This window comes from Plectropomus leopardus, chromosome 17 (assembly GCF_008729295.1).
Source record: "Plectropomus leopardus isolate mb chromosome 17, YSFRI_Pleo_2.0, whole genome shotgun sequence".
NCBI classification, from domain to species: domain Eukaryota; kingdom Metazoa; phylum Chordata; class Actinopteri; order Perciformes; family Serranidae; genus Plectropomus; species Plectropomus leopardus.
The window spans coordinates 9,574,235-9,588,318 of record NC_056479.1 but is presented as its reverse complement, the minus strand read 5'-3'; the positions used below and the strand labels follow the sequence as shown (position 1 = coordinate 9,588,318).

Sequence of the window (14,084 nt, the reverse complement as noted above, 5' to 3'; positions counted from 1 at the left end):
CTCTTTCAGTATTATTGCAGGGTGTGAGATTGTGGTTCAGGTGTAATAGTGATATCAAACATAAAAGATACAGAACTTCCCTTTACTAGTTTACAGGCAGGTTGTCATAGTGGCTGAATGTATGGTCTACAAGGGAAACATGCAAGAACCACCAGATTATAAATACATTGATACAATTGTCACTGCTATTAATGACAACACTGAATAACATATATGGCCTGCCAATATTATTTAACCTACTAATGCATTAACACACAAGCAGCTTTTTAATTACCCAGTTGGTGGAGGCGGTTGGTGGAGGTTGGTGAAGTACTTTATTTGATAGTTTTCAATATAAATATCATATTTTATTAATCACGTGTTTGTAAAAATGTAATGGAGTAAAATGTTCACTCAAATAAAGTACCTCAAACCAGTACTTTGGTACAGTATTTCAGTAAATGTAGGCTACATAGTTACTTAGTTTACACCACTGATCATTACTACTTCAACTTTATTTTACCACTACTTTTGTTGACCAGCAAATAATATCTGTAGTTGATAGGTGTGTGCGACCCACTTGATGATTTTATTTTGAAGGTACAATCAACGTGTTTCCGGTATTTCCGACAGACTTGACCATCCAGTCAAGACATTAATAAAGGAACATTATGTTTCCTCTCGTTATCTGTGATCATATAGTTGAGCCTGAGCGGTTGGATGAGGTCATCTGTAACAACAATATGCACCATCTCGCCAAAAGTATGTGGACAGACATTAAACTAGTTTTAAACCCTTCATTATGTCAGTTAAGTGCCTTGATGTGGGATTTTCCTTTTTTTTTTTTTACAACCTAAATATGTTTATTTTTCCTTCTATGATCATTTTTAATTTTGTCATATACTTGATACTTTTACTTTGTCATGTCTCAAATAGTTAAAAAAACAAAACAACAAAACAATCTGAGAAGGGATCAACATTTTCTTTAAACTGGCCATAACTTTAAATTAAATTAAAATTATGAGGCTACAATGTACCCATGACAAGGGGTCACATGTAGACATTGCTTTGTTTATTTGGGACATAACCCTAAAAATTTGGAAGAATGATGTGTAATTTCACTGCCACACAGTGAATCTAGGGTCTGATAGTATTTCAGGACAAGGACTGGACAGGACAGGAAAGACAAACTGTACAAATTGCAAAGAAATCTTGAGGTATGGGAGGATAATACAGACCCAACAGCTCTTGTATGGCCTCCAAATAACTTAAGGCAGACACAAACTGTTGGCTACAAGTTGAAGGGAACACCTGGACTGTGGCTAATGATTATTGACAAATTTGTTGTTTCTCTCAATTAATTGGTTAAACATTTGGTCTGTAAAATTATTTTTTAAAAGTTCAAAATCGCCTTTACCATAACCATTACTGCAAGATGACCAATTTAGATATTTGTTTTGTCTGACTGACAGTCCAACACCAAAAGCAATTCAGTTTTTAATCATTTCACACATGAAAAAGACAGACATTTTTAACATTTTAGGAACCAGAAGTAGCAAATTTTGCTATTATTTGCTTGATAAATGACTCAAGTGGTTAATCAATTAAATTTTTTTCAGTTTTTTCAGATGTTTGAGTTTCAAAGCACACTAATGTCTAAAATGTCATTGCATGATGTAGCATTATGATGTCCCTGAAACTAAAGGGCCTAGACCAAACTGTAAAAAAAAAAAATATCCCCAGTATGCACTGAGCCCAGCCCTGTCTGCTTGTGAAAGGTTAAAACAGAACACACACTTCTAACTATTAAAGATCTTTTTTTTTATTTGCCCAAATACTTGAACTACAAGGACATAAGAACACCCTCAGCTATAGAAAACATCAAATTTTTGTCAAATGATCAGCAGTACAAACTTGTAAAGCTTTGCTGTCTTAGATATCTCTATAAACCAACATATGGGAGAGAACAAACAACTAAAACAGGTGAATTTAACCAAAAACTCTCCCTGTGTGAGTGAAAAACTCACTGGCCTCAGAAGTCACAGATGAGGGTTTGCCAAATTAAAGCACTAACAAAACGATAAGCACTCGATACAAAAACAGTATTTACAGGGAAAATTACAACAGTTTTTTACCCCAATTCCTCTGGCAACTCAGTTTCCCGAATCCCTTTTACAAACTCCCGTTGTTCAATATCAGCAAACACATTTCCTTTCCCTCCCCAAATTATTTAAATAGTCCACGCTGGTTTTTGTTTCAGACAGTGATGAGATTTATAATGGTCAAAATCAGTCCATTCCTAACAGAATATTAAGTTGCCATGTACTCATTTGTCTGTGGACCCAAAACGACAGTCATTAGTCTGTTTTCAGGTAACCAATGACAACAGCGCCGAGCAGGAAAAGTACTGACGACCTTTGGAAGAAAAAAAATTTAAAAGATTTAACAATATCTACATTCATGGTGTTGGTATGACATCCCCACACAGGCACAAACATGCACGCTGCAGTCAAATAATGGTATGCAACAAAACGGTAAAAACAGCACACATTAAAGCAAAGAAACACACACTCACACCCTCATATATACACAGTTCTGTGCATGCATGCACACAAACTCACACAGAGGGACAGATTTACATTAAGTGCACACTTTTTTGGGATTAAGCATCAGACTGAAAGTCCTGCGGATTACAGTCCATACCATTAAAAAATTCAAAACAGACTTTTTTTTTTTAATGAAAACCATTCAGTTCGACATCCACAAAATGATTCCAGATGGATCAGAACACAACTGCTTACAATTAAAACAAAACTATTAACAATTCAAATAAACCGTAAACAACAGCTCCGAGAAGAAACATACACCAACTGTGTGACGTATTCTTTAAAAACAGAGTCAGATTGAGCTCTACATGTGGAAAACAAGTGTTATCCCTTCATAACAAACTGCTCTGGTCACACAAACACTGTTTATTTCTGTCAGGCCAGAATTAACTGAGTCACACAGAATTGTTTCAGACTGATGGATTCATGTGTACAACACGTCAGTTAAATTTGATAAATGACACCTTTCAATGACAGACACACAGCAATGAATCCCACAGCGCCTAAACAAACTGTTCACCATCCTTGGACCTTTTTGTTAAGTTTTACATCTCTGAAGCAGACTGGATGCAATCAGGCTTTTTTTCTCTATATTAAATCCTTCTATAGAACTAAAATCATTAATCACAAAAATATCGATTGATGCAGAGAAGTGTTTTTAGAATAAAAGGAGATCCCTTGTGTGTACACCTGTATCTGGAAGCACCAAAAGCTTGTTTTCTAATTTAATAAAAATACTAAAAAAAATACAAACGTGAAGATGAAGGAACATTCAGAATAAATCCAAATAAACAGAGAATTTTCAAGGCACAGAATAGCCTTCAGATTACAGTATGGTCAAACAATAAAAAATAAAAAATGTAAAGAATAGGGCCATGGTTAGGCAGTTTTGCAAAAAAGAAATGGAGAAAAGGGGGAAAATGCAACGATCGATCCACAAACACTCAAGGCGATAATTGCTGCCAAAGATGCTTCTACTAAGTATTTATGAGGGTGAATGCTTAAATAATCTTTTTTTTTTTTAATCTGCACTTCATTTAGATACACCTGTGGAGATTTGTTTTTCCTGTGACATTAGGGGGAAATCTTCTTGGATTGTTGCCGTCTTAATCATTAGATGAGATCTGCTGCACTTTATAATAAATACATATTGCAGTATGACGAGTAATTACCCACTAATGAGAATTAAAGCATCCACTTTGCTACGACATTGTAAAACAATTTTTAAAAAGCCCATTGGGGGGTGAACACCTTATACAGGCACTGCTGCCTTTTTAAATGAGAGCATGTGTTAGTAAGTACTGAAATTTTCCAGCAACAAAGACATTCATAATGGCTTGATTTTTTTCCTGAAAAAATACCACCTCTTTAAGAACCAAATGATAAAATCTACATCATAAATTGAGAATAGAGAACAAACGCGACGATGTACTGGGAAAAAAAAATTAAAGGAAACATTCTGAAGAGTGCAATTTTTCAGTACCCTGCACAGCCCCCCTCCCCCCTCTCGCTCCCTAAAGTGATCCGCCATACTATGTTCTTTGGCTCTATGAAGCCTGTTCATGCCACCTTCAACTAATTATCAGGAAAAATAAAATAAACACTGAGAAGGTAATCAATTACCCTCAACATTAAAACTCTAACCTTAAACCACTGAACCTGTTAAGTCAAGATTGAAACCAGCGGCAGTAATGTTCACAAACATCACCAAACCAGTGGGATGCTGTTTTTGGCATAACGTCAGCGGCCCGTGCTGTGAGATGACCGTCACACCGGGGAGGGAATGAAACTGATTTTGGACAGGGTGCCTCCATGAGCAGATCACTGTTGCAGCAACATAAAGTGGGTGAGTGTGAAGTGAATGAGGCAATGCAGGGGCTCCCTCTGGTGGTGGGAGGAGAGCAGGGTTGGCACAGTGGCAGAGCTCCCTTGACTCTTGGCTCAGCTCAGCGCTGCTCAGTTTGTCTCACAGAGACGCGGCCCGTCTCAGTCCGAATCAGAGTCCGACGACGCCTGTGAATTTGAATCGCTGCTGCTGTCCTCAGACTTGTTCTCCTTGTCTTCCGCCTCATCGTCGTCATCGTCGTCGTCGTCGTCGTCATCATCATCGTCATCTTCATCATCCTCCTCCTTCTTCAAAAAAAACCGATAAAAAATAATATTTCACACAATCAGCTTCATTTCTCAGTGTTCCCACACATTTTCATGGACAAAATTTCAAAATGTTTTCAGGACTTTAAGGACCCATAATACATTTTCCATGAGTGCTCTCAATGTATAAACCAACTGAACAGTATTATACACAAGTGTGCAAAAGTCTAGGGCTACATTAAACTTTGTTATGTTGGCGAGGTTATAATGATCATACATTTTTATTTCTCAGCAGTCTTTTTACTAAAACACAACCAGAGCATACAGGAAATATGTATGCACTATTAAAACGCAAATATTTTGGAATAAAACGACTCCAACAGGCTTAAGTTGCAAGTATTAAGTGTGACCTCCCTGTCCTTGTTGTTGTCCCCTGCATACTGGCAAAGACAGACACAACTCACATCATCATCATCGTCGTCGTCGTCCTCATCCTCACTGGATGTGTCGGCATCAGAGGAAGCCTTCTCCCGCTCATCGTCATCTTCATCCTCGTCCTCATCTTCGTCCTCCTCCTCCGTGTCCTGTGGGAAGAGAGATTTTTAGGCTCGGCTGACACACATTACGATGGCTGATTAATGAGAGAGGGAAGAATGAGAGTCTTCTCTTACAGATTTCTTGGCCTTTGCCTTTGGGCCTCCTGGTTTTGCTGTAGATCTCCTTTTCTGAAATGTCAAGCAGATGAACAGTTTTAAATGACAGTTTAAGTAGAAATACAGTACAATTTTTTACAAATCCAGCAGTGTTAACTGTAACAGTAACTCACTTGTGAATTATATTCTTTGTAAGTGTTTCTCTCTTGCGAGGACAAGCTCTGTTGACAATGAAAGTGTATGTTAGATAAGTCAACAACTCAACACGTCAAATGATCCCCTGTCCCCAAACAATCTCTTCTTACAGCGAGCCACTGTTCCAGTTGGACTTTGTACTGTCGCTGCTTCTCCTCAGCGATCTTCTTGTAGCGGTCCTTCTCCTTCAGCGGTAACCTCTGCCAGCGGCTGCCGATCTCAGTCATCCGCTCTTTCATCGGGAGGTGGTTCAGCTCTCCGTTGGACAGCATCTCCTGAGAGAACTTCTGATAACCATTTCTAGGAAGTCAAGAGCAAGCGAGAAATCAGATTCAGGTTTCTATAGAATACACACAACAAGCAGCACAGACAAGTGTAGAGGTGTGACAGACTTACGATGGTGGTTTTTTGGGTTCACCCTCAAACTTCATCTTCTTCCCTGAGGCGATGGCAGCGGCAGGTGAACGCATCTCACACAGGTCTCTCTGTTCAGGAGAAGTCAACTGTTAGGTCACACTGGTGGTGTTAACACACATACACTGTGGAGTTCTGCTGGATATTGTTAATGAATTGACACTAACCTCATATCTTTTCTGGTCCTCTGCTGCCTTTTTGATCCACATTATTTTCTCTTTCTTCTCCATGGTGCTCCAGGTTGCTTCCATTGCTTTTTGTGCCTTTGGCCGATCACTCTGCAACGCAAAGGTTCACATTAAACTATAGTACATCACTAATACTCTACTCTTAGTATGATTAACCACCTCTCTTCTTTTAAAGTTTCTACATGTTTTCATTAGGATACTCTGTGCTAACATTATTGTATTCATGTAAATAGCAAAATATGTAAGGGATAAGAGATGTCCATTATCAGGAATTAATGGATGATGGGGAGAGCACGCAGTCCATTCTTCCTGATTATGATCACCTCAAAGAGCATTGTCCAGCTTATACCATGGTCACATGCCAAAGCTAAAAAAATAAGACTATTTCTTTATATTTTCATGTGTTTTGCAATCTAAATGTAAAGTTTTTCACAATCTAAATGTAAAGTTTTTCACAAGGCATAACTCAATTTCCTTATTAACACCTGAAGGTTTGACGACTGTCGTGAATAATCATCATCATCTCAAAAGATTCTCGTGCAATGGAAATATTGTTCACTACTCCAGTTCATAGGACGAACCTTCGGTAAAACTTGGTGACGTTAGATATTTCTAGTCGCCTCTACTCATAACACCCTGTGGTTAAGCTATGAGCCAGAATGGTTAAAGGTTGATGCTGCACAATTTTTTTATTTTTCTTAACTCTGATCATTTTTGATCCATTTGTGAGTTTATACACATATGTTAGTTACTCCAGATGTCCCTTAAGTTAATGGTCTTTTTGTGTGTGTGTGATTTTGTGTTATTTTGTCTGTTTTCTGTTGTTTTTGACAGGTATCTTTGTTCTTTCCCTTTTCTTTTCTAAAATAATTCTTTTCAAATGCACACATGGAGCATCTTAATTTATAATTTGAGCACTTGGCTATCAGTGATCATGGTGTAATGGGTTAAAACAAAACTAGGTGCTTGTATTCTTGAGACTAGGAGTTATGCATACCTTGAATCGGGCCAGGTAGTCTCCTATGACACTCTGCTGCCAGATGTCCTGTGCAGTTTTGGGTGGATCCGGCAGACGACTGCGATCCTCCTTCTCCTTCTTCTCAGACTCTGCCTTAAGGACTGTTTCCAGCCTTTTGTACTTCTCCTAAACGATCGAGAAAAGAAGGTTATTACAAAAAAGTTTTTGTAAAGTAAATAACAAATTGTACATATCTTCATGATTAGCCTCTTGAGATCCGCTCTCCTGGCCTGATACCTCTTCTACAGTCTACAGTATAATATTACTTTACCTTCTTCTTATCTGGCAGCTCATTCCACATGCGAGCCAGGAGTCTTGTGAGCTCACTGTCAGAAAGGTCCGACCGCTCCTGCTGCAGTTTCTGACGCTTCTCCTCAGAGAAGATGAACATGGCTGAAATTGGCCTTTTGGGTTTCTCTGGATTGGTCTATGTGTTTCGGAGAATGGAAACATCACAAAAGGATACCAAAACACCTAAGTAACTAATTAAATGCCTATCCAATATTGAACTTTACTTTTTAATAGTTTGAAAAATCAAACAAGTGTGCAAAGGCACTTCAGCTAAATGCTAAAGCTATGCTATGCTTTCTTTGGATAAAATTCTGTTGTAACAAAACTGATACCCAGCACTCAAATTCAGTTTGCATTTGAGCACGTGTGAAGAGTGTATACTTGTTCATACCTTTGCTTTAGAGGCCTTCTTTTTGGCAGCAGGACTGCTGGCTCCACCTTTCTTAAAACCTATCTTCTCCTCAGACAGAACCCGGGTTTGCTCCTCCTCTGACAAACTCTACAGATCCATACAGCAGAGCAAATACACGATAAATTCACACGCAAATGAGGACACAAGAACACACGTTGATGTAGGAACTAAAACAATTAGACTTACACTGAGAAATCTGTTCATTTCAATTTCATACTCTTTCTTCCTCTGTAAAAAAAAAAGGACATTTATGAGACTTTGGTCAAAACTGAACAACTTCTTTTTTTTTTTCTTTTTTTTTTTTAAATTGTCCGACTTGAAGATTCTGGTCTCACCTGCTCACAGCGTTTCTGGTAGCCATCTTTCTCGTTCTGTTTGAGCAGCTTCCACCGCTGGCTGCACATCACCATACGCTCTGTGCTGGGTACATCCTTCATGCTCGACATCAACTCCGCGCAGAACATCGAGTAACCATTTCTGGAATGACAAACACATTAAATTGAAATAACTCATTCACGGGGCAGTGGCCTACAATCGGCATTATGCAGATAAATCAGCAGCTGTGACTCACGGAGGAGGTTTGTCGGGTCGGCCGTCAGATTTGTCTTTCAGGTGCCTCTCAGCCTTGGTCAGGGTGGACTTGACAATATCCTCTTGGGTCATGTTTAACTCTGGGTGCTGCTGGATGTACTCCTTCATCGTCCCCTGGATTGATAGATGTCATTGTTGCTCTTAACAGTTCTACCACAACAACCCTTGGATATCAACAATACTGTATATCACACAGCACTTGCAGTCTTACCGCATACAGTTTCTGCTGTTCCAGGGACTTGGCGATCCATTTGAGTCTCTTCTTGTCAGACAGCTGCGTCCACTGTTTGCCAAGACTGTCTTTAATGTCTTTGGTGGTCGCCTGGTGTCCAACATGGAGAGTTAACATCTTTGACATTGTGAAACTGTACATTTTGCATGTTTGTGTTGTAAATGCAGAAACATACGTCTGGGTGTGTCTTGAGGAAGGCCTTCTTTTCATGGTTGTACCACAGCTGTTGGGGGGTCTTGGGCTTCTCTGGTACATTGGAACCTTTCTTGGTCATGCTCTCCATAAGGTCTGGGTGTTGTTCTCTACATTTACACAACAAATGAGCACAATTACTTTCTTTAAATATGCTGCAGGGGCATGCCTAATATTCCCAGTCTATAAAGATGTAATTATGAGTAGTAATGATAACTTGTCTCACCTGAACTTCATCATGCTGTGCACAAACGCTTCTTTGTCTCTCAAGAAGTCGTCAACGTACTTTTTCTTCTTTTTGTCAGGTAGCTCCCTGTACTTCTTGGAAAGGATTTTAGTTAAGTCTAGGTTGCTCATTTCGGGGTGCAACTTTGCGTATTTGGCCCTCTTTTCCATGAAGAAGCGGAAGTATGGAGTCAAGGGCTTCTTGGGGAAATCTGGGTGTTTCTATATATCATTAGGGTAGAAAAAAAGAAAAGTCATCAGTTTTGTTCATAACCTCTTATTTTTCATTGGCTAAGTTTAATGTATTTTTTTTTAACTCACCTTGATTTTTTTCCCCTTGTACGGGTTCTTGATGTAGTCTTGGGCATCAAATATCAGTTCTGTTAGAGTCCGAAATTTACGAATCTGTGGTTCAGGCAAACAAAAAACTATTACAAATCTGACTGTTAAACAATCAATACAAATACTTCACTACACTGTTACGCAATACAAACGTTAAATTGGCTCACCTCTTTAGAAACCTCCTGCCACTTCTGCTTACACATCTCAGCTGTGTAGGAATTAAAGGCCACCTTCTGCCAGTCGAGGTGGGACTCGGATGTTTTGTATTTAGTCAGGTCTTTCTGGGGCAGGGCCACTTTCATGGCCTCCAGCAGTTTTAAGAGGTCTTCCTGTGCCCACACTATGATAACACAATAACAAGATGCAAAAGAAAGCAAAAATTACAAATTTGTTAATCTCTCTGCTCCGTTACAGAACTAGCTGTAAAATACTTTTGTATAGCTAACACTATGTCCAACCATCCTCACCATGAGAAAAGACATTCCTATTATATTTATACAGTGACTTTTAAGCATATATATATTACTCTGTAATACTGGATTTTCAGTGACTAAATCATACAGTCTGGTGTTTTAACCTCCAAGGTTGTCACCACTACAACTACTACAGTACATTAATAGAAATGAATTATTAAGAGCTTAAAGTAAGTTTTCATTATAGCAGAAGTTTTGTTATCCCACCTTTGTCTTGGGTGGTTGCCTCCATTTCTCCATTCATTTGTGGATGTACTGTCTTGTATCTAGGAAAGCAAAAGAGGAAAAAAAAATCTAAAATCTCGCATTTATAGAGAAAAACATTACAATCCATAACATCTAGATTCAGACTTTTGCCCCTGTATCGAGGCTATATGTATTTTTAAAAAATCAGTATGTTATGATAAATTTCATATGTAGGCCTATATTGCTCATATTTTATCAAAGAAACGATTTGTTTGTGATATAAAAGTAAAACTCTGATGTTTTCAAGTGGTGGAATTTAAATTTGCCTCGACATAATGGTTTATGTTCATTACACCGCCCCTTAAACGTTTACGCTACACGGTGAGACATAGGCTATTGCTTGTGACGGCTTCAAATCTCAAATAACACTGCGGAGGGCTTCAACTAGCACAACTAGCTACGACAACAGGAGTCTCCGTCGGGCAAATTTTGCCAGCCGGAATTTAACGTATTAGTACTGTCCTGTAATCCACAACTAAAGTATCGTGAACACACAGGCGCGACCATTTTCTCGCCCGGTCCGCTCGGTAATGGAGGATTTTCTGTCGGGACGGAGGTTGGGGAGGATCCACGGAAGGAGGAAGCGAATGGACGTGGACAGACAGGCAGCTGTAGGCGACCAGCTGACCACGGACGGGGGATCTGCTTTCGGTCTCCGACGAGGGGGAATGGTGGCTTGGAAGCACTGCAGCCAAATGCGCCACTCGGTAGAGGCGCCTCATCACCGATGGACGCGGATCTAGCTCCGCCAAGCAACCCTATAATCTTCTTCACAAATGTTTACCCCGACCGAAGCGAGGGAATCGACATAATATGCTCTTACAGTTGTGAAAGTGTTTAAAGTGTATTCGCGGCCAGCGTTAGTCGGTGTTTTTCGGTTTAATGCTGGGATTTTAGATTAAAACGCAGTGCATTCTTCAGCGAGGCGTAGCCGAGCCACGCTCCAATGATGGCGGCTGCTCGTTGTTCATCGTGTCCTTGATGGCCCCAGCTCACTGTGGCATCCACGGGGTGACCCAGCTGCATGTAGACCGTCAATACCTCCATTTATGTAAATAAAGAGCTACTGTAACGCACATTCGGAGCCGTTAAAGCAACTAAATTTGTCAAATTCATAAAAATTACAACATATCTAGATGATAAAAATTTGGGAGCTAAATGGCCAAGGGCAACTTGGTACGAAAAATAAAGCTTAAATTTGAATTTTCGTCAATATATTTGCAGACATATCTTTTAAAACATGTTACCGTTTAATACAAACTAAAATTGGCTGCATTTAATACGAATCTCCTGTTTCCTCGGGGTAAAGCAGGATCAAACGTCACTGTTTACAACGTTATTTAAAACAGTTATAATTATAGCTACCATTAAACGTTGATGAATTTACGATAGACCAAACCGCGTCTTGAAAAATACACATTTTAACAAATTATCATAATGCCTGAGGTAAATCTCATGGCGGTGGGTTGGAAGGACTTGCGGAGGCGCAGGAAGAAAGAAGAAAACGGAAAAAAACGGTCAAACGGTAAAGCCTCGCGCTTACTTAACGGTAGAGTTCGATGTAGCGATCGCTGTTAACAGTTTCGGCTTCATCAAAACGCGGTTTAACTGTATCTTAAATGTTATCGAGGAGCTCAAAGGAAACATGTTAACAACCGAGGCTGAGTGGCTTCTCTGGCGCGACAAACAGTTCCAGGTCCGCCATGCTTCAGCTCTGCTCTACAAGGAAACCTACCGTGACAAGGTCCAATGGCGCACTGCAAACACAGAAATACGGAGCTTAAAACTAAAGCCAGGGCGTTGCAGGCTCCCTTTCCGAGCTTCTAAAAGCGCATAAGCGAGAACAAGAAGGCGGGTTCTCCGAGCTCGGTCGTCGGCGGTTCTGGGCTAGTCGGTGTGAGAGAGAGAGGGGGAGAGAGAGGGCGAGTCTCTGCACGGTGAGATATTAAACCGAGATCCCTGATGGCTAACCGAGAGAGGCGGCTGGCTGTTCCGCCAACAGCCGCATGGAGGTCTCGGCGCGGAAACCACCGTCGATTCCCTCACGCAACCACCCAGTTTCCAGTACACACAGCCGAGTTTCGATTCAGAGAATTAGCATAAAACAGTCGCTTTGGTGTAGTTTTGAGTAAACACCATATTTACCTCCGGGTCTTATCCTGTTTCTTCCCCGCTGTAGAGGACAAGAAATTCGGCTATGGCCGACCTCGTCTGTGCCCTGCCACCGCGGTTGGTTTATCTCGCTACTACAAAGACTACCGACCGAGGCGCTTTATAAGAAAACAAAAGCACATATTAAACGCATATTTTTTGTGTTTAAGACGGTTATTTTGGTTTGTTTATCGCGCACTCTCCGTATTATGAAACCGAGCGGCTGTTCCGTTGGCTTACCTGTCTCTCGGCTTGAGCCTCGGTGTCGTTGTGGAGGAAGAAGGGGAGGGTTGAACGATAGCCAGCACTGCGCCGTCGGTCCTGGGCTCCAGTCCCCGCAGAGATGGTCCTTCCCCCCCGCCTCCATCTCACTCGCCGTCTCCCTCCACTCAACGCGCAGCAGCTCCTCTCTCTCCATCCAACCATTTCGCTACGCGGAGACATCCATTTTTTCCGACCTCGCACCGTTGTTTCTGAACCCAACCGAGGGCGATTATTTTTGACTCCTGCAGGCCGACCATGTCTGATCTCCGGCCGAAGTTTGCACCACGAATATTTTATCAGTTTCATGAAAGTCAAAGTTTTGATAATGGTTGTCTTTTTTAAGTGCAACCAGTGTATCTCATCCATAACTTAATACAATTAACATACAAATATACATTAAAAAAAATTAAGTAAGGCTATAATGGAATCTTATTAAAGTCAGATTCGCACTTCAGACAGAACTGTCCAAAGAGTCCTCAAAGCAGCCTCCATGCATTTTCACATTGCTCGATTCCTCTTATAGCAAATACTAAGAAGCTGTTTGACAGCTTCATTTTGGCCCAGCATGTTGTTTCTTTTCAACTCCACCTTGTGTGTTTGTGGGCGGAACCCCCGGCCGTCCAATCCAGTCAGTTCGATTCAGGGGAAAACAAATGACTTTCAGGCACTCGGCCTTGTTAAACTGTGCTGCGTTCCCTTGCTGTCGGAAATATTGCCATCATTGCGGAATAGCAGGCACAAACCTGAAAGTTGCGAAAGAATTTGACTGTATACGAGGCCAAAAGTTTAAAAGTTAAACATGCATAAAAAAACATAATGAAATAAACAATATTATTAAATAATAATAAAAATAAAATTAGCTATTTTGACAAACTTGTTACAGGTGCCATTTATTTCTTTATATCAAATTTTAGGCTCTTTTATAATTTATTATATTCCACTATGTTTGTTCATTCAGATCAAACTGACAATCAGACACCTTTATGGCTCTGGGCTGTTTGTTGTCTTGAATAACAGTGAGGGACTTTTTGATGAAACTAGCTTTATGAATTCAAATAATAGATAACCAATAAAAAAACATTAGCATGAAATAAAACTAACCTGTTATGAAGTATTTTGAAAGTAAGCAAAATAAGATAACATTTTATAACAATGAGCTGGGTTTTAAATGCTTTTGCATTTCACAATTTCATTTTTAGCAACATTTATTTATTTACATTTTGGCTTTGTAGATAACACAATTTCATGTATTATTTATATCTGCAAAGGATTTGTTTGAGTGAATCTTCCCATTTTGTTTGAATGCATAATCTTTACTTAATTACATCTGATTTAAATATAACTGTATACAACTTGAGACCATCTTGCATTTGGGTCAGTTTAGCCGCAATACAGCAAGCCACAATCTGCAACTTAAAACAAAGCACATGAAAATGTCATGCAGGTTAATTCTGCCCGCTAGCCATGAAAATTAATTTCTTACTTCATGCCAGAAGTATTTTCAATCACATTGTGTTTTCC

General features: G+C 39.9%; 1 protein-coding gene across 5 annotated transcripts; it reads right to left on the bottom strand.

The window, feature by feature from the left end:
• Positions 1–1,785: 1,785 nt before the first annotated feature.
• Positions 1,786–13,194, bottom strand: ubtf (upstream binding transcription factor). Of its 5 annotated transcripts, none has more exons than XM_042505472.1 (20): positions 12,540–13,194; positions 10,110–10,168; positions 9,597–9,769; positions 9,409–9,492; positions 9,089–9,309; positions 8,846–8,972; positions 8,650–8,760; positions 8,419–8,552; positions 8,183–8,324; positions 8,034–8,075; positions 7,827–7,934; positions 7,416–7,571; positions 7,124–7,270; positions 6,106–6,216; positions 5,921–6,009; positions 5,635–5,824; positions 5,503–5,550; positions 5,348–5,401; positions 5,141–5,260; positions 1,786–4,718 (listed from the first exon to the last, which is right to left on the bottom strand). In XM_042505472.1, the coding sequence occupies exons 2-20, from the start codon at positions 10,144–10,146 to the stop codon at positions 4,572–4,574; spliced, it is 2,241 nt and encodes a 746-aa protein (XP_042361406.1). In that variant the 5' UTR covers positions 10,147–10,168; positions 12,540–13,194; the 3' UTR covers positions 1,786–4,571. The 5 variants fall into 5 exon arrangements, with proteins under 5 accessions (XP_042361406.1, XP_042361407.1, XP_042361405.1 ...); XM_042505473.1 differs by lacking the exon at positions 12,540–13,194 and adding an exon at positions 12,294–12,456; XM_042505471.1 differs by lacking the exon at positions 12,540–13,194 and adding an exon at positions 11,884–12,213.
• Between the last annotated feature and the right edge of the window lie 890 nt (positions 13,195–14,084).